The sequence below is a fragment of the Oncorhynchus clarkii genome, chromosome 19 (assembly GCF_045791955.1).
Source record: "Oncorhynchus clarkii lewisi isolate Uvic-CL-2024 chromosome 19, UVic_Ocla_1.0, whole genome shotgun sequence".
Taxonomy (NCBI): domain Eukaryota; kingdom Metazoa; phylum Chordata; class Actinopteri; order Salmoniformes; family Salmonidae; genus Oncorhynchus; species Oncorhynchus clarkii.
The window spans coordinates 57,707,667-57,728,379 of record NC_092165.1 but is presented as its reverse complement, the minus strand read 5'-3'; the positions used below and the strand labels follow the sequence as shown (position 1 = coordinate 57,728,379).

The following is a 20,713-nucleotide window of genomic DNA, read 5'->3' as shown; positions in this document are numbered from 1 at the left end:
TGTGATTGTAAAAGTTTTGTATATTTTGGTTTGGCCCATCGCGGGTTATCTGTATTTCCATACCCCCCTATTGTTCTCTTTTGCCTGACCTTCGGCATAGCAAGGTATGTTGTCCTTGGCTCCCAAATTGTTCAATATAAAACCGTGGTAATGTTACACAATGTGCTATTATGCAACCATAAGTTTGTTACAATGTGGACAATATAAAGATTTATGTTAACAAGTTTCACCAAGCTCGCTAACTAGGGTATCTATTGTAACTTCTGAGTACTTGGGACAGTGTTTGAGTGAGTGTCCATGTGCTTGCGCAGGTACCTGAGAGCTAGGACTGCGCCAAGGGCTAACATATTGTGTGTTGTCTCTTCGTGTGCAGGGCAAATAAAAAATTATTCAACCAGCAGACCTTCAGTTGTGACAGTGTCCTAATTAAAAAGTACACAACGCAGAACGTACCACGCTACACAGACATAACAGCAGAAACTGGATCAGCAGCAAGACCAGGTGGATTGAGGATAGGGACAGCCAGGAGTTGTCAGGCCAGGTAGTCCTGAGGCATGCTCCTAGGGCTCAGGTCCTCCGGGAGGCGAGAGAGAGATGGAAGAATTAGAGGGAGCATACCAAAGATCACACAGGAACCAGATAAGACAGGAGAATTAGATCAGACAGGACAACTACTCTGTCTGAGAAGTAGTTGGTGAACCAGGCGAGGCAGTCATTTGAGAAACCAAGGCTCAAGTGTAGATGAAGGGTAGGAGACAGGTGAAGATATTTTTTTTTTTGCCTTGATACATTTGAGACATGGATTGTGTATGCCATTCAGAGGGTGATTGGGCAAGACAAAATATTTAAGTGCCTTTGAACAGGGTATGGTAGTAGGTGCCAGGCTCAACAGTTTGAGTGTGTCAAGAACTGCAACGCTGCTGAGTATTTCACGCTCAGCTGTTTCCCCGTGTGTATCAAGAAAGGTCCAACACCCATCCAGCCAACTTAACACAACTATGGGAAGCATTGGAGTCAACATGGGTCAGCATCCCTATGGAACATATTTGACGCCTTGTAGAGTCTATGCCCGGACAAATTGAGACTGTTCTGAGGGCAAAAGGGGATGCAACTCAATTTCAGGAAGGTTTTTGTTCTGTACACTCAGTGTAGTGTATTGTGACCAAATGAGTGGGTGGAGTAAAATGTGTTGATGGGAATACAGAACTCAGTCCCTCATGAAATAACACCATATCTATATTCTATAGACCCTACTGAGTAATTTCAATCACACATTTACATTGGCACCTAGAATAGTTTTTGCTCTATAATTTTTTTCATTGTAGCTTAATTTTACCAGTTAAGTTGACTGAGAACACATTCTCATTTACAGCAATGACCTCGGGAATAGTTACAGGGGAGAGGAGGGGGATGAATGAGCCACTTGGAAGCTGGGGATTATGAGGAGGTCATGATGGTATTAGAGCCATATTGGGAATTTAGCCAGGACACCGGGGTTAGCACCCCTACTCTTACAATAACTGCCATGGGATCTTTGGTGACCACAGAGAGTCAGAACACCCATTTAACGTCCCATCTGAAAGACATTAGCATTCCGTATAAATGGAATCGCATTGTATCAAATCGAATGGGTGGAGTAAATTATTCACTCCGTATTATTCAGTACCCCATGAAATGACACTATATATACATTCCACAGACCCTACTGAGTATTCCTTACAATACCTTTAATGTGGCACGTAGAATAGTTTTTGCTCTACATGCCAATATGTTTTCCATATACAGTGATGTGCATTGGGGACATTTATTTGACTTTGGAACATTGCAAATGTCACTTAAATATGAATACATTTTAATCATTGTTAAATGTTTATACAATTATTTTGCATATACCATGAATAAACACAGGTTATTGAACGTTTTATACTATTACGTGGGGGGGCTTTTATTTTGAACATTTGCGGGAATTCCGTGACACGGAAGTACTTTTTGTTGTTGTTGAGCATTGTTGATAAAATGCTGATATGATAATGCATTTTCACTGAAATCTACAAAATGAAGGGAACGGGGGGAAAAAAATGATTTAACGGCTCAGGTCGACTTGATATTGTAACGAATGAACTCCTACTAGCTTCATTACCTAAGTTCGTAGTGGTAGTTCAGAAAGGAGTGTTTTTGGCGTAGCTGACGTTAACGTTGCTAGCTTGGCTACCGTAAACAAGCCATCTGGCGACCTGTCACTGCTGGTTGTGGTCACTGTCAGGTGCTTTTCACGGTGGTGAGATGCCTATCGAAAGAACTCTCTCGGACCTCCGTTCACGGTTGGGGGGTAGGTGTTCTTCGTCTATCATATACTCCATTGATGCACTACTACTCCTAGGTACTGGCTAGCTAGTTTTAGGATATGTTCTAAAAAAAAAATTTTTTAAAGATCTGAATTAACATAATGTTCACTGACTAGCTAACGTTAGTTACCGTTTCTCTAGCTAGATATGATTGTGAATTAGCTAGCTAGGTTGATAGAAAATGTTTTTTCATATCACATCATTTTGAAAAGTAGTATGCATGGTGTTTGCTAGAGAATTGAACAATATACAGCATTTCAACTTGCACTACACTTTCTGTCTCATGTCTAGCCTATTTCTGTCCTGCTTTTCCAACCCACACCTTAAGGGTCGAAGGGCAAAGGCTCCTCCACTACTGATTACACATTAATCTGAAGGATCATGCCCCTAAACCCTGCTGCTCTTCCCTGTGTTTGTCAGAGACGTAGCTAGTCACTGAACCAGTCTGATGAGGAAATGCAGTTCTGACCGTCATCAGTGCATGTGTCTATACGGACTCTCTCAAGATATTGTATCCTGTTAATGATTTTCTGAACTGAAGCACAAAACCCTCGGTAGTTATTGGCTGCATTTTATATGGTCATGTTGATGACCGTGATCGTCTATTCTATTCACTCCGTTGTCTCCAAATCTTGCATTTACTAAGAAAGCAAGGGCTGTACCAGCCCTTGATTTCTCCCCCAATTTCCTCTTGAAGACAGTGCAGTGACAGAGTAATGCATGAGTAACAGTGGAATCAATTGTATTTGTCATGGTTATACTGTACTGTATGAGAATTCTGTGTGGGCAAAATCGCTCTTACTGTGTCATGAGATCACACCATGTTTATGTGGGCATGACCACTGAATTAAGCTCTTTGTTGTCTGTTGACTGTTAAATAGGCCTAGCTAGGGTTTAAAGGTTCCACAGCCTATGCAGTGAAAGTGTTGTTGGTCTAACTACAGATTTGAATTAAAATGATTATGATTCAGGTTTGCATTGATGTCAATGGAAGATTTGTGTGTAGTGTAAGCTTCTGTTGCTCCTGCAGATAGTCAGGATTAGGCCCAATGATTTCTATATATATATACACTAGATGACTAATTGGGGGTGCTGTTTTGATGCCACCGTGCCTCCATCTTGGCACTCCCCCAAAATGCATTCATTAATGTCTACATTCGTTGTTGCCAATTTTTTTCTATTGCAAACACCTTAATGCATACTTTTAAATTATATTATACGAGCTAAACATAAAAAATAAAAAAAATAAAAAAACAATTTTCCTTAATGTATATTTTTCTGAGATTACTTACTAATGTTACTGTCCCCGCTACAACAACAAAAATATTTAAATACTGTACATATGATTTTTGTCCTTCAAAAGTTTAATTGAAATACAGTATAATTCTATTTATTCCTATGGCAGACTGCTCCTACTAGGGAGGGCCAATATGGCCGACCGTGCGTTCAAATCCTCTCAATGGCCAATACATAGCAAAATGTAATCTAGGGCTTATATACATCATTGATTGTGTCTAAATGAGTTTACACTCTGTAGGAGTGCGAGAAGATGCACTGTTTTTCTTAGACACTCTAATCTATTTAGCCTATAGGCCAGTGCCATACAGGGCGGCGATGGTCTTGCACCATGGTTGAATGTGCAGGAGAAAGTAATTGCACACAGAAACCTGGTATGCTAAAAGCCTATCAGTTGTTGTAAAGCCTGATGGGGCAAGATGCCTTTTTTACCGTTATCCCATAGGATATGAGAAGATTGAGGAAGCTACATCGAGGACCTCTATAGCTGACCTTGAGGATGCCAGACTTATATTCATCAATCAGCCTCAACTCACTAAGTTCTGCACCAATCACGTCAGGTAGCCTGAGTGTTTACATTTTATAAGTAAACTAATTTATAGGCCTATGTTATTATTTGGTAATGACCATTTTGCCCAGTCAATTCTTAGTAAACACCAGATAATTTCTCTACCGTGCTGCTGAATATTGTTGTGGGTTTCTCTCTCGCCTTTTCCAGCACAGCCAAATACAATGTGCTTACCTTCCTGCCTCGATTCCTATACGCTCAGTTCAGGAGGGCTGCTAACTCATTCTTCCTGTTCATTGCACTACTGCAGGTGGGTCTAAATAATTACACATTGTATTTTGCACATTTCAGCACTGTTTAGCAGACATAAATTCTCACCTATCAGACACACATCGTGGTTGGTAAATGGATAGTTAACTTTTTTTTTTGGGGTTTTCCTTATTAAATGACTTAATCGAAAATCGGTTTTGTAAAAAAAATTTTTTTTAAAGGGTTAACTATCGATTTAACACACAGACTAACTATGTCTGTCTCCATTCTCCTGGTAGCAAATTCCGGATGTTTCTCCCACAGGACGGTGGACTACCCTGGTTCCTTTGATCCTCATCCTGTTGGTGGCAGCCCTGAAGGAGATCGTTGAGGATCTGGTGAGGACCATAGAACTAGAATGACATTAAATATATCTCTATTTCTATAGAGAGGACATCCGTTATGTGTTCCCTGAAAACGTGCCTGGTAAGTGCATGGCATGTCTGAAAGTCGTTCTTGTACTCGCTGACCGTGTGGTTTTTGATTTTCTTGAAACTGATTCCATAAAAAGGTCATTTGGATGAAGGATGCTTGACATACAATAAAACATTGGACAGAGATAATTTCACTTTTGAATGTTCTTCCCAACAGAAACGTCACAAAGCAGATAGGGTGGTCAACAGGAAGGAGGCCCAAGGTAAGAAACTGTTGAAATGATTGATCTATTACTGCTTTTCAAACAGGTGTAGGTTATTGGACAGATTTTAGTATCAGGATTTGCTAACATAGTTTTCTCTCTGTGTCCCCCTCTCCTCTTCCTGTTTCCCTATTTCTGCCTTCTCTTTCTTTGTCAGTTCTGAGAAATGGAGCATGGGAGATTGTTCACTGGGAGAAGGTATGTCACTCAATATCAGGCCAGAGTCAGGTATTTTCTGCTTACGTTCCTCTGCCTTCAGATGGGCTAAACCCTAATTGTCGTTTGATGTCTAGTGATTCAATGGTTAAGTTGAGCAACAGTCTGTCACTGAATAGGATGTACATTTTAAGTTGTCATATTTTAAGTTGTCATATTTTACATTGCCTAGTAGTTTATTCTTCGTTAGGGGGAGAGACTTAGGATTTAGACCTAGCTAATGATTTAAACACATGTAAACTCAGGGAAAAAAAGAAACGTCCTCTCACTGTCAACTGCGTTTATTTTCAGCAAACGTAACATGTGTAAATATTTGTGTGAACATAACAAGATTCAAGAACTGAGACATAAACTGAACAAGTTCCACAGACATGTGTCTAGCAGAAATTTAATAATGTGTCCCTGAACAAAGGGGGGGGGGGTCAAAATCAAAGTAACAGTCAGTATCTGGTGTGGCCACCAGCTGCATTAAGTACTGCAGTGCATTGCCTCCACATGGACTGCACCAGATTTGCCAGTTCTTGCTGTGAGATGTTACCCCACTCTTCCACCAAGGCACCTGCAATTTCCCAGACATTTCTGGTGGGAGTGGCCCTAGCCCTCACCCCTCTGATCCAACAGGTCCCAGATGTGCTCAACGGGATTGAGATCCAGGCTCTTCGTTGGCTATAGCAGAACACTGACATTCCTGTCATGCAGGAAATCACGCACAGAATGAGCAGTATGGCTGGTGGCATTGTCATGCTGGAGGGTCATGTCAGGATGCGCCTGCAGGAAGGGTACCACATGAGGGAGGAGGATGTCTTCCCTGTAATGCACAGCGTTGACATTGCCTGCAATGACAGCAAGCTCAGTCCGATGATGCTGTGACACTCCGGCCCAGACCATGAGGGACCCTCTACCTCCAAATCGATCCCGCCCCAGAGTACAGGCCTCGGTGTAACGCTCATTCCTTTGACGATAACGCAAATCCGACCATCACCCCTGGTGAGACAAAACCGCGACTCGTCAGTGAAGAGCACTTTATGCCAGTCCTGTCTGGTCCTGCGGCGGTGGGTTTATGCCCATAGGCGACATTGTTGCCTATGATGTTTGGTGAGGACCTGCCTTACGACAGGCCTACAAGCCCTCAGTCCAGCCTCTCTCAGCCTATTGCGGACAGTCTGAGCACTGATGGTGGGATTGTGCATTCCTGGTAGATGTTGTTGCCATCCTGTACCTGTCCCGCAGGTGTGATGTTCGTATGTACCGATCCTGTGCAGGTGTTGTTACACGTGGTCTGCCACTGCGAGGACGATCAGCTGTCCCAGCTGTCCTGTCCCATCTCCCTGTCTTAGGCGTCTCACAGTATGGACATTGCAATTTATTTCCCTGGCCACCTCTGCAGTCCTCATGCCTCCTTGCAGCATGCCTAAGGCACGTTCACGCAGATGAGCAGGGACCCTGGGCATCTTTCCTTTGGTGTTTTTCAGAGTCAGTAGAAAGGCCTCTTTAGTGTCCTAAGTTTTCATAACTGTGACCTTAATTGCATACCGTCTGTAAGCTGTTAGTGTCTTAACGACCTTTCCACAGGTGCATGTTCATTAATTGTTTCTGGTTCATTGAACAAGCATGGGAAGCAGTGTTTAAACCCTTTACAATGAAGATCTGTGAATGTCTTTGAATTGTTAGGTTCCTCTTTGAACGACAGGGTCCTGAAAAGGGGACGTTTCATTTTTTGCTGAGTGTGTGTTTATCTACATAAGGTCTAGTAACTGCCGTAGTGTTCTTTGCAGGTAGAGGTGGGAGATGTAGTCACATTAAATGGGAGAGAATACATCCCTGCAGACTCGATCGTGCTGTCCTCCAGGTAGTGCTAGAATCACAGACGGTAGATTGGTAGTTTGTTGTGGTTATGCCTCTGCTTTAGGCTTCAGTAACCTCTGTTCCCTTCTAGCTTCAGTAGGTCACGCTATCTGTGTTAGTAGTTCTGATATCTTGTTTTGAAGTAGTCTCACTCTTTCTTCCCTTCCTCTCCTCTCCCCTTCCCGACATTCCCTGTGTTCTGTCTGTCAATGTGTCTCTGTGTGCCCATGTCTCTGTCCGCACCCCCCCACCCCGACCGTTCCCTGTGTTGTGTCTGTCTGCCTGTGTGCCCATGTCTCTGTCCGCACCCCCCACCCCGACTGTTCCCTATGTTCTGTTTGTCAATGTGTCTGTCTGCCTGTGTGCCCATGTTTCTGTCCCCACCCCCTACCGTTGCCTGGTCGCTCCTGGTACGTTCTTTTGCGGGTAACTTAGGTGACGGTCGGGGATGTAGTCAGAGCCAGTGACGGAGACCACCTCCCGGCAGACCTCGTCCTGCTGGCTTCCAGGTCGGGGTCTTGTAGTCTACTGGCATTGGGGCTGAAATCAAACCTGTTGTACAGTGTTGCACCTATCACCTTTTTACTAGTCCACGTGGTTGTAAAGGACACAAGAGGAAGAAAGGATCCTACTTAATTATTTGAACATGCTAAATGCCAAATGCCCCGTGTCATACTTGAATCCTGCGGAGCGGGACTGCTCCCCATGTTGGCAAGATCTCTGTTTGTACCAGGCATCTCTTCCTCTTTACGTTACTGTCTCAAATCAAAGGACTACCTAGGTTATTGTACTGATAACAAACCTAGTTATTAGACCACAGAGCACACTCATCTTGGAGTTTAGTGCTTTACTGTCTCCCTGTTGCTATGGCTACTGTAGCATTGTTGTTCTCTCCCTGGATCTATTTTCTTACCCATCTCTTTCCCTGTTGTTAGATCACTTCTGTGAACACCATTCTAGATGCATTCTAGATTGTTTTGACGGCCACTTTCTTTTCACCAGCGAGCCACATGCTATGTGCTACATCGAGACTTCGAATTTAGACGGGGAGACCAACCTAAAGATACGACAGGTGAAGGTTCTTAATTCATCCACACACACACAGACACACCAAACGTACCACTTATTACGTTACACTGTGGCCCAGATAGGAGGAGTCAGCTCGTCAACTCAACCCCTGCACCTCTTCCTTCCCCAACCAGGGTCTTCAGGTCACAGCGCATGACAAGGATGCTGATAGTCTGTCGCGGCTGAGCGGGTGCATGGAGTGCGAAAGCCCCAATCGCCACCTCTACGACTTTGTAGGCGTCATCCGATTAGAGGGTCATAGGTGAGAGAGATCTACCTGTCTATCAATCAATTATATATATATATATATATCTGCATAGGTCCTAGCCCTTTCTACAGCGACAGTAACCCAGCCTAGACCTCCATAGAGCATTCAACAGCACAGTGCCAAGGAAAAGTTCTGTCTCAGTATTCTTTCATACAGTTTCCACCCTCTGACACAGCTTAGTGTGAATCACTACTTCCTAGGGTTGCAATAAATCTGATATCCACCGATTCGCTCTCCTCAGTCCCGTCCCTTTAGGTCCGGAGCAGATCCTTCTCCGTGGAGCCCGGCTCCGGAACACCCAGTGGGTGAACGGCATGGTGGTGTACACAGGGCACGACACCAAGCTGATGCAGAACAGCACGCGGCCTCCGCTTAAGCTGTCCAGCGTGGAGCACATCACCAACACGCTGATCCTGGCGCTGTTCGGCTGCCTGCTGGCCATCTCCCTGGTCTGCTCGGCCGGACAGACACTCTGGAAGACCCAGTACGGGGACTTCGCCTGGTACATGGACCTCAACTGTGAGTCACCTTACTTTATGTTAAGTTACTTTATGTTAAGATACTTTATGTTAAGATACTTTATGTTAAGTTACTTTATGTTAAGTTACTTTATGTTAAGTTACTTTATGTTATGTTACTTTATGTTATGTTACTTTATGTTATGTTACTTTGTTACTTTATGTTAAAATACTTTATGTTAAGTTACTTTATGTTAAGTTACTTTATGTTAAGTTACTTTATGTTAAGTTACTTTATGTTAAGTTACTTTATGTTAAGTTACTTTATGTTATGTTACTTTATGTTATGTTACTTTATGTTATGTTACTTTGTTACTTTATGTTACGTTACTTTATGTTACGTTATGTTAAGTTACTTTGTTACTTTAAGTTAAGTTACTTTGTTACTTTATGTTTTATTACTTTAAGTTAAATTCTACTTTGCGTTAATCTACTTTACGCTATGCTACTTAACGCTATTCTACGTTACTTTATTCTATTAGTACAACGTGATGTAGGATGGATATGATCATGGAGGCACTTTCTATCAGACTGATATATTATTGGATAATACCAATGAATTAATACCAATTATTGGATAATACCAATAACAACTGTAACTTGTGTATGATCCCAATTTAGTACCCAGCAATTGTCTGATGTATAATAATTTACATGGACCATTACCCTCTCAGTAAATGTAATGACATGTTGTTTTTATTTCTTTACCACTGTAGTCTTAGCATCTCCAGGTAACAACCTTTCTCAGAGGCCTGTAGAAATGTTTTTGGTTGTATCCCCCAGACTAGTGACTTAGGACCCCGTTGCTCATTAACATAGAGCTTGTTTAGAAGTAAGAGCTTGTTAAAATAGAGCTTGTTTAGAATTATTTTATATGTGAATTCCATGGCCCATGGTAAACAATGTGTCTACCTAGCTAGTCATGTTTTAAAGGCATACTGTAGCAAAACCAAAAAAACGAGTGTTCAGATTATAACTCCTTTTTTTTAAACTCTGTTTTGCACCGTTTTATCCCTAGTGAACATGTCCCAGGTCTAAAGTAAGGGTTTGTTGTGGCACCTGGATTCAAATTAGATTAAAGGTCATTTCTCTGTGTAACTTGCTCTAACTCCTTCCTACCAGATGGTGGCGCTGCCAACTTTGGCCTCAACTTCCTCACCTTCATCATCCTCTTCAACAACCTCATCCCCATCAGTCTACTGGTCACCCTGGAGGTCATCAAGTTCATCCAGGCGTACTTCATCAACTGGGTGGGAAAATCACTGCACTGCACAGCCTCTTACTTCATCAACTGGGTGGGAAAATCACTGCACTGCACAGCCTCTTACTTCATCAACTGGGAGGGAAAATCACTGCACTGCACAGCCTCTTACTTCATCAACTGGGAGGGAAAATCACTGCACTACACAGCCTCTTACTTCATCAACTGGGAGGGAAAATCACTGCACAGCCTCTTACTTCATCAACTGGGTGGGAAAATCACTGCACAGCCTCTTACTTCAGCAACTGGGTGGGAAAATCACTGCACTACACAGCCTCTTACTTCATCAACTGGGTGGGAAAATCACTGCACTGCACAGCCTCTTACTTCATCAACTGGGAGGGAAAATCACTGCACAGCCTCTTACTTCATCAACTGGGTGGGAAAATCACTGCACTACACAGCCTCTTACTTCATCAACTGGGAGGGAAAATCACTGCACAGCCTCTTACTTCATCAACTGGGAGGGAAAATCACTGCACAGCCTCTTACTTCATCAACTGGGAGGGAAAATCACTGCACAGCCTCTTACTTCATCAACTGGGTGGGAAAATCACTGCACAGCCTCTTACTTCATCAACTGGGAGGGAAAATCACTGCACCTACACAGCCTCTTACTTCATCAACTGGGAGGGAAAATCACTGCACTACACAGCCTCTTACTTCATCAACTGGGAGGGAAAATCACTGCACAGCCTCTTACTTCATCAACTGGGTGGGAAAATCACTGCACTACACAGCCTCTTACTTCATCAACTGGGTGAGAAAATCACTGCACTACACAGCCTCTTACTTCATCAACTGGGAGGGAAAATCACTGCACTACACAGCCTCTTACTTCATCAACTGGGTGGGAAAATCACTGCACTACACAGCCTCTTACTTCATCCACTGGGTGGGAAAATCACTGCACAGCCTCTTACTTCATCAACTGGGAGGGAAAATCACTGCACAGCCTCTTACTTCATCAACTGGGAGGGAAAATCACTGCACAGCCTCTTACTTCATCAACTGGGTGGGAAAATCACTGCACAGCCTCTTACTTCATCAACTGGGAGGGAAAATCACTGCACCTACACAGCCTCTTACTTCATCAACTGGGAGGGAAAATCACTGCACTACACAGCCTCTTACTTCATCAACTGGGAGGGAAAATCACTGCACAGCCTCTTACTTCATCAACTGGGTGGGAAAATCACTGCACTACACAGCCTCTTACTTCATCAACTGGGTGAGAAAATCACTGCACTACACAGCCTCTTACTTCATCAACTGGGAGGGAAAATCACTGCACTACACAGCCTCTTACTTCATCAACTGGGTGGGAAAATCACTGCACTACACAGCCTCTTACTTCATCCACTGGGTGGGAAAATCACTGCACAGCCTCTTACTTCATCAACTGGGAGGGAAAATCACTGCACTACACAGCTTCTTACTTCATCAACTGGGAGGGAAAATCACTGCACTACACAGCCTCTTACTTCATCAACTGGGTGGGAAAATCACTGCACTACACAGCCTCTTACTTCATCAACTGGGAGGGAAAATCACTGCACAGCCTCTTACTTCATCAACTGGGTGGGAAAATCACTACACAGCCTCTTACTTCATCAACTGGGTGGGAAAATCACTGCACTACACAGCCTCTTACTTCATCAACTGGGTGGGAAAATCACTGCACAGCCTCTTACTTCATCAACTGGGAGGGAAAATCACTGCACAGCCTCTTACTTCATCAACTGGGTGGGAAAATCACTGCACTACACAGCCTCTTACTTCATCAACTGGGTGGGAAAATCACTGCACTACACAGCCTCTTACTTCATCAACTGGGTGGGAAAATCACTGCACTACACAGCCTCTTACTTCATCAACTGGGTGGGAAAATCACTGCACTACACAGGCTCTTACTTCATCAACTGGGTGGGAAAATCACTGCACTACACAGCCTCTTACTTCATCAACTGGGAGGGAAAGTCACTGCACAGCCTCTTACTTCATCAACTGGGAGGGAAAATCACTGCACTACACAGCCTCTTACTTCATCAACTGGGAGGGAAAATCACTGCACAGCTTCTTACTTCATCAACTGGGTGGGAAAATCACTGCACTGCACAGCCTCTAACTTGGTATCTCAGAGTGACGGTCAATTTCAATTTAATTCTGGTAGTGAACACTCTAAGTAGACGTTTAAATGGAATAATACCACAGGAGTAAATGTATCTACTTCAAAAGCTTGGTGAGAAGTTTTGGCAAATATGGAATTTGATCTAGTACACGTGAATGAGCATACAAATTGATGTCCGTACTATGGTAGATTTGGGACATTCAATTTATGCAATGACTTTCTCCACATCTTGTTTGTGCTGCCAAGCCTATTGGGGATGTGAATGTGTTTGTGTGTGTGTGTGTGTTCAGGACATGGATATGCATTATGAGCCTACGGATACCTCTGCCATGGCACGGACGTCCAACCTAAACGAGGAACTGGGTCAGGTCAAATACATCTTCTCTGACAAAACAGGTACCCTCACCTGCAACGTGATGCAGTTTAAAAAGTGCACCATCGCCGGTGTCGCCTACGGGTGAGAAGGACTTGCGTTAATCCAACCATTTTATAGGCACGAATTAGCATGAATACTATGCACTTTGCTGGATAGGTACAGTTGAAGTCAGAAGTGTACATACACTTTAGCCAAATACATTTAAACTCAGCTTTTTACCGTTTCTGACATTTAATCCTAGTAAAAAATAACCTGTTTTAGGTCAGTTAGGATCAGCACTTAATTTTAAGAGTGTGAAATGTCAGAATAATAGTAGAGAGTGATTTATTTCAGCTTTTATTTATTTTATCACATACACTCAAGTTTACATACACTCAATTAGTATTTGGTAATATTGCCTTGAACATTTTTTAACTTGGTCAAACGTTTTGGGTAGGCTTCCACAAGCTTCCCACAATAAGTTGGGTGAATTTTGGCCCATTCCTCCTGACAGAGATGGTGTAACGGAGTCAGGTTTGTAGGCCTCCTTGCTTGCACACACTTTTTCAGTTCTGCCCACAATTGTCCTATGGGATTGAGGTCAGGTCTTTGTGATGGCCACTCCAATACCTTGACTTTGTTGTCCTTAAGCCATTTTGCCACAACTTTAGAAGTATGCTTGGGGTCATTGTTAATTTGGAAGACCCATTTGCGACCAAGCTTTAACTTCCTGACTGATGTCTTGAGATGTTGCTTCAATATATCCACATACTTTTTCTGCCTCATGATGCCATCTATTTTGTGAAGTGCACCAGTCCGTCCTGCAGCAAAGCACCCCCACAACATGATGCTGCCACCGACGTGCTTCACGGTTGGGATGGTGTTCTTCGGCTTGCAAGCCTCCCCCTTTTTCCTCCAAACATAACGATGGTCCTCATGACCAAACAGTTATTTTTGTTTCATCAGACCAGAGGACATTTCTCCAAAAAGTATGATCTTTGTCCCCATGTGTAGTTGCAAACCGTAGCCTGGCTTTTTAATGGCGGTTTTGGAGCAGTTGCTTCTTCCTTGCTGAGCGGCCTTTCAGGTTATGTCGATATAGGACTCGTTTTACTGTGGATATAGATACTTTTGTACCTGTTTCCTCCAATATCTTCACAAGGTCCTTTGCTGTGGTCCTGGGATTGATTTGCACTTTTCGCACCAAGGTACGTTCATCTCTAGGAGACAGAACGCTTCTCCTTCCTGAGTGGTATGATGGCTGCGTGGTCCCATGGTGTTTATACTTGCGTACTATTGTTTGTACAGATGAACGTGGTACCTTTAGGTGTTTGGAAATTGCTCCCAAGGATGAACCAGACTTGTGGAGGTCTACAGTTTCTTTTGAGGTCTTGGCTGAATTATTTTGATTTTCCTATGATGTCAAGCAAAGAGGCACTGAGTTTAAAGGTAGGCCTTGAAATACATCCACAGGTACACCTCCAATTGACTCAAATTATGTCAATTAGTCTATCAGAAGCTTCTAAAGCCATGACATCTTTTTCTGAAATTTTCCAAGCTGTTTTATAGGCACAGTCAACTTAGTGTATGTAAACTTCTGACCCACTGGAATTGTGATACAGTGAATTATAAGTGAAATAGTCTGTCTGTAAACAATTGTTGGAATAATAATGTGTCATGCACAAAGTAGATGTCCTAACCGACTTGCCAAAACGTGTTTGTTAACAAGAAATTTGTGGAGTGGATGAAAAACGAGTTTTAATAACTCTAACCTAAGTGTATGTAAACTTCTGACTTCAACTGTATCTCGTTGTCTTTTACTGTAGTGCTTGTCCACACAGTTATGTGGTGTAGGACAGATCTTTATTCTCATCTCAATTTTAAACATATTTAAAATTTTAGATAAACCAAACATGTCAGTATGTAATATTAGTTTTTGTTGTTGTTGTTGTTGTTGTCTGAAAGGCACAACACAGACAGTCCTGAGGAAGAGGGCTTTGGCGATTCGACCTTACCGGAGAATCTCCACAATGATCACGTGAGTACATAACATTAGACGATGTACTAGCTGTCAGTATCAACGTGTTTTTGTTTTTTTAATCTCTTTTGTTGTGTATTAATTGTGTTTGTGCGCCCAGCCCACAGCCACTATTATCCAAGACTTTCTGACCATGATGGCTGTGTGCCACACTGCTGTTCCTGAGAAGACTGAGGACACTATAGTCTATCAGGCCTCTTCCCCAGGTAGCTCTCAAATGCATTGGATTACACCTCTTGTACTATATTGCACCTCTTCTTCCTCTTCTACAGTATTATAGCAGAAGAGGTGTATTACACCTCTTTTACTATATAACACCTTCTACCTCTACTATATTACAACTCTTCTACTATATTGTCAATCAATCAAATGTATTTATGAAGCCCTTTTTACATCAGCTGATGTCACAAAGTGCCGTACAGAAACCCAGCCTAAAACCCCAAACGGCAAGCAATGCAGATGTAGAAGCACGGTGGCTAGGAAAAAACACCCTAGAAAGGCTGAGGGGTGGCCAGTCCTCTATCTGGCTGTTCGGGTGGAGATTATAGCAGAACATGGCCAAGATGTTCAAACGTTCATAGATCACCAGGTAGGTCAGATAATCAAAATCACTGTGGTTGTAGATGGTGCAACGGGTCAGCACCTCAGGAGAAAATGTCAGTTGGCTTTTCATAACCGATCATTCAGAGTTAGAGACAGCAGGTGCGGGAGAGAGAGTCCAAAACAGCAGATCCGGGAGCACGTCCAGTGAACAGGTCAGGGTTCCATAGCCGCAGGCAGAACAGTTGAGACTGGGGACAGCAAGGAGTCATCAGGCCAGGTAGTCCTCAGGTCCTCTGAGAGAAGAGAGGGAGAAGAAGAGGGAGCATACTTAAATTCACACAGGACACCGGATAAGACAGGAGAGACACTCCAGATATTACAGACTGACCGTATCCCCCCGACATATAAACTATTGCAGCATAAATACTGGAGGCTGAGACAGGAGGGGTTGGGAGACACTCTGGCCCTGTCCGACGATACCCCCAGACAGGTCCAAACAGTCAGGATATAACCCCACCCACTTTGCCAAAGTACTACTTTATACACCCCTTCTACTAATATTACACCCCTTCTACTATATTACACCCCTTCTACTAATATTACACCCCTTCTACTATATTACACCCCTTCTACTATATTACACCCCTTCTACTATATTACACCCCTTCTACTATATTACACCCCTTCTACTATATTACACCCCTTCTACTATATTACACCCCTTCTACTATATTACACCCCTTCTACTATATTACACCCCTTCTACTATATTACACCCCTTCTACTATATTACACCCCTTCTACTATATTACACCCCTTCTACTATATTACACCCCTTCTACTATATTACACCCCTTCTACTATATTACACCCCTTCTACTATATTACACCCCTTCTACTATATTACACCCCTTCTACTATATTACACCCCTTCTACTATATTACACCCCTTCTACTATATTACACCCCTTCTACTATATTACACCCCTTCTACTATATTACACCCCTTCTACTATATTACACCCCTTCTACTATATTACACCCCTTCTACTATATTACACCCCTTCTACTATATTACACCCCTTCTACTATATTACACCCCTTCTACTATATTACACCCCTTCTACTATATTACACCTCTTCTACTATATTACACCTCTTCTACTATATTACACCCCTTCTACTATATTACACCCCTTCTACTATATTACACCCCTTCTACTATATTACACCCCTTCTACTATATTACACCCCTTCTACTATATTACACCCCTTCTACTATATTACACCCCTTCTACTATATTACACCCCTTCTACTATATTACACCCCTTCTACTATATTACACCCCTTCTACTATATTACACCCCTTCTACTATATTACACCCCTTCTACTATATTACACCCCTTCTACTATATTACACCCCTTCTACTATATTACACCCCTTCTACTATATTACACCCCTTCTACTATATTACACCCCTTCTACTATATTACACCCCTTCTACTATATTACACCCCTTCTACTATATTACACCCCTTCTACTATATTACACCCCTTCTACTATATTACACCCCTTCTACTATATTACACCCCTTTTACTATATTACACCCCTTCTACTATATTACACCCCTTCTACTATATTACACCCCTTCTACTATATTACACCCCTTCTACTATATTACACCCCTTCTACTATATTACACCCCTTCTACTATATTACACCCCTTCTACTATATTACACCTCTTCTACTATATTACACCTCTTCTACTATATTACACCCCTTCTACTATATTACACCCCTTCTACTATATTACACCCCTTCTACTATATTACACCCCTTCTACTATATTACACCCCTTCTACTATATTACACCCCTTCTACTATATTACACCCATTCTACTATATTACACCCCTTCTACTATATTACACCCCTTCTACTATATTACACCCCTTCTACTATATTACACCCCTTCTACTATATTACACCCCTTCTACTATATTACACCCCTTCTACTATATTACACCCCTTCTACTATATTACACCTCTTCTACTATATTACACCCCTTCTACTATATTACACCTCTTCTACTACATTACACCCCTTCTACTATATTACACCTCTTCTACTATATTACACCTCTTCTACTACATTATACCTATTTTAATATATTCCACCTCTTCTTATATTGCCTTTATGACGTTGTACAGTGTAATCTTTGATTCTAGAATGATTCTACAGCTTCACTCCTGAATTTGAAAATCCCCAACAATCTCAAGTTTACTTTATTACGATGTTCCTTTCCCCTGTCTAGATGAAGGGGCCCTGGTGAGAGCAGCCAGCAGCCTGGGCTTTGTGTTCTCTGGACGAACCCCAGACTCAGTCATCATACACGCTGTAAGTGGAACCAATTTATTATGTGATGCAGAATTAGAGTTAAACAATGTTTGTTTGAATCAGAGCCATATATTTAGATGAATAGTTTGGATTTCTAGCTGTTATTTATGCTACATATTACTGTATAGGAACACATGCCATTGTTTGTCTTTGTTTACAGCTGGGAACAGAGCAAAGGTTTGAGTTGCTGAATGTCCTCGAATTTACAAGGTAGTTTTTGTATGCATTTGATGAGTCGTTCTAGATGTGTCCTGTCTATTGTTGGACTGTATTTGTCTCTTGGTTCTCATTTGAAAACCCTGATCTTTACTCTTTCTTTAGCGATCGCAAAAGGATGTCGGTCATCATGCGTACACCGTCCGGGCGGATCCGACTTTACTGCAAAGGAGCGGTTAGTATGGAGGACCAATACTACACACATTTATATTTGTTATGTGTTCCTCAAATGAACATAATGCAACTGCAGAGTTAGCTTTTTACACATTCTTTGAAGGGTGATTGTACTTCCTGATTTGGCCTCATTTTAGATTTGGTTAATTAAGAAATGCTAGCTGCCATGACTGAATTCAAACGTTAGTTGGTTTCGGGGTGTGGTTTGATGTGGGTGTCTCTTGTGTGTCTTCGGAGTTGGGAAGAGTTAGCCAAATCATTTCGCCAAATAACCCTGCTGTAAAGGGCCGTGAGGATCTCCACTCTCCTGAAGAGACTCTGTGTCAGATATGGCCCCAAAAAAAACACCTTTTGTGTCAATCTCTGGTGAAATAGTGGAGGGCAGTTCAGTGACTCTGAGCTGCAGCAGTGATGCCAACCCTGCAGTGGACATTTTATACTTGGTATTTCAATAATACAACTAAGGCAAAGTGTATTCGGACAAAGTTATCACATCCCTGACCTCAGCCCTGAGGACAGTGAACTCCAGCGCTGAGATGAGATCATTGTAGCATCTCTCCAGATTCCAGCGTCTGCCTGGGTTCCTGTGGTGGGGGTCTGTCCTGGATGCTGGAGCTCTTCTAGTCCTCATCTACTGGATTCTGAAGAGGAGGTCCACAGGAGGAGGTGACACCATAAGTCACACATAGTGTTCACCCTGACCCCAACAATGACACGTACACAGCTGTGAACATAATGTCCAGGTCCCTTGAGTATGACACACTGGCAAGTGTGAGGGACTACGCCATTGACACGTACACGTCTCCTCAGAGAGACACTCAACCCCCACTGTATGCGAACATGCAGAGGAGAGAATAACCACAGAACCCGGACTGAAGAGGATTACCACAGGACCCGGACTGAAGAGGATTACCACAGGACCTGGACTGAAGAGGATTACCACAGGACCCGGACTGAAGAGGATTACCACAGGACCCGGACTGAAGAGGATTACCACAGAACCAGGACTGAAGAAGATTACCACAGGACCCGGACTGAAGAGGATTACCACAGGACCCGGACTGAAGAGGATTACCACAGGACCCGGACTGAAGAGGATTACCACAGGACCCGGACTGAAGAGGATTACCACAGGACCCGGACTGAAGAGGATTACCACAGGACCCGGAATGAAGAGGATTACCACAGGACCCGGACTGAAGAAGATTACCACAGGATCAGGACAGAAGATGATCACCACAGGACCAGGACTGAAGATGATCACGACAGGATCAGGACTGAAGAGGATTACCACAGGACCCGGACTGAAGAGGATTACCACAGCACCCGGATTGTAGAGGATTACCACAGGACCCGGACTGAAGAAGATTACCACAGGACCCGGATTGAAGAGGATTACCACAGCACCTGGAATGAAGAGGATCACCACAGGACCCGGACTGAAGTGGATTACCACAGGACCCGGACTGAAGTGGATTACCACAGGACCCGGACTGAAGAAGATTACCACAGGACCCGGATTGAAGAGGATTACCACAGCACCTGGAATGAAGAGGATCACCACAGGACCCGGACTGAAGAGGATTACCACAGGACCCGGACTGAAGAGGATTACCACAGCACCTGGAATGAAGAGGATCACCACAGGACCCGGACTGAAGAGGATTACCACAGGACCCGGACTGAAGAGGATTACCACAGCACCTGGAATGAAGAGGATCACCACAGGACCCGGACTGAAGAGGATTACCACAGGACCCGGACTGAAGAAGATTACCACAGGACCCGGAATGAAGAGGATTACCACAGAACCCGGACTAAAGAGGATCACCACAGGATCAGGACTGAAGATGATCACCACAGGATCAGGACTGAAGATGATCACCACAGGATCAGGACAGAAGATGATCACCACAGGACCAGGACTGAAGATGATCACGACAGGATCAGGACTGAAGAGGATCATGACAGGACCCGGACTGAAGAGGATCATGAAAGGACCCGGACTGAAGAGGATCACCACAGGACCAGGACTGAAGGGTCTTGGCACAGAGAGTCACTGCAACAAACCAAAGCTAGTCCTAACATTTATCTACCCCTGCTATCGTAACGACCTATCTGGACATTTTATTTGAACCTTTTATTGAATATTGAATTTTAATGATCTTCTCTTGAAACTCTCATTATCTATGTTGATGAATGTAGTATATTGGATTATGTCTATAGTAGTTTATGTTCTAACGTTGGGATTTGCTATTTCCACATTTTTTTATTACAACATACTTTTCTCAGCTGCTAAAATTGATTATATTAGTAAAAGCCTTTTTTAAATGTTTTTTGCTTCTGGAACAAATTGCTCTTGATATACACTCAGAGGCCAGTTTATTAGGTACACAACCCTGTTCACAAATGATTAGCTCCTACAGACATTGAGTCGTAGCCGTGGCTTGCTATATAAAGCAGGCATTGAGGCATTCAGTTACTGTTTGATTGAACGTTAGAATGGGAAAAACAAGTGACCTAAGCCACATTGAGTGTGGAATGATTGAGTGTGGAATGAAAACAGCTCGTTGATGAGAGGTG

The 20,713-nt window shown here is 43.0% G+C and overlaps 1 protein-coding gene across 4 annotated transcripts in view; it reads left to right on the top strand.

The window, feature by feature from the left end:
- Positions 1-1,991: 1,991 nt before the first annotated feature.
- LOC139375423 (phospholipid-transporting ATPase IA-like) overlaps positions 1,992-20,713 on the top strand; it is a 33,326-nt gene continuing 14,604 nt past the window's right edge. The window contains exons 1-17 of one of the 4 annotated variants that reach the window (XM_071117196.1): positions 1,992-2,329; positions 4,087-4,201; positions 4,360-4,459; positions 4,698-4,796; positions 5,050-5,095; positions 5,253-5,293; positions 7,592-7,665; positions 8,159-8,228; positions 8,359-8,486; positions 8,734-9,011; positions 10,133-10,260; positions 12,693-12,859; positions 14,723-14,795; positions 14,896-15,001; positions 17,658-17,740; positions 17,901-17,950; positions 18,062-18,131. In XM_071117196.1, coding sequence (XP_070973297.1) covers positions 2,284-2,329; positions 4,087-4,201; positions 4,360-4,459; positions 4,698-4,796; positions 5,050-5,095; positions 5,253-5,293; positions 7,592-7,665; positions 8,159-8,228; positions 8,359-8,486; positions 8,734-9,011; positions 10,133-10,260; positions 12,693-12,859; positions 14,723-14,795; positions 14,896-15,001; positions 17,658-17,740; positions 17,901-17,950; positions 18,062-18,131 — 1,674 coding nt within the window. In that variant the 5' untranslated portion in view covers positions 1,992-2,283. Of the gene's footprint in view, positions 2,330-4,086; positions 4,202-4,359; positions 4,460-4,697; positions 4,797-5,049; positions 5,096-5,252; positions 5,294-7,591; positions 7,666-8,158; positions 8,229-8,358; positions 8,487-8,733; positions 9,012-10,132; positions 10,261-12,692; positions 12,860-14,722; positions 14,796-14,895; positions 15,002-17,657; positions 17,741-17,900; positions 17,951-18,061; positions 18,132-20,713 lie in introns of those variants that run through there. The other 3 variants (XM_071117197.1, XM_071117199.1, XM_071117198.1) reach the window with 3 other exon arrangements.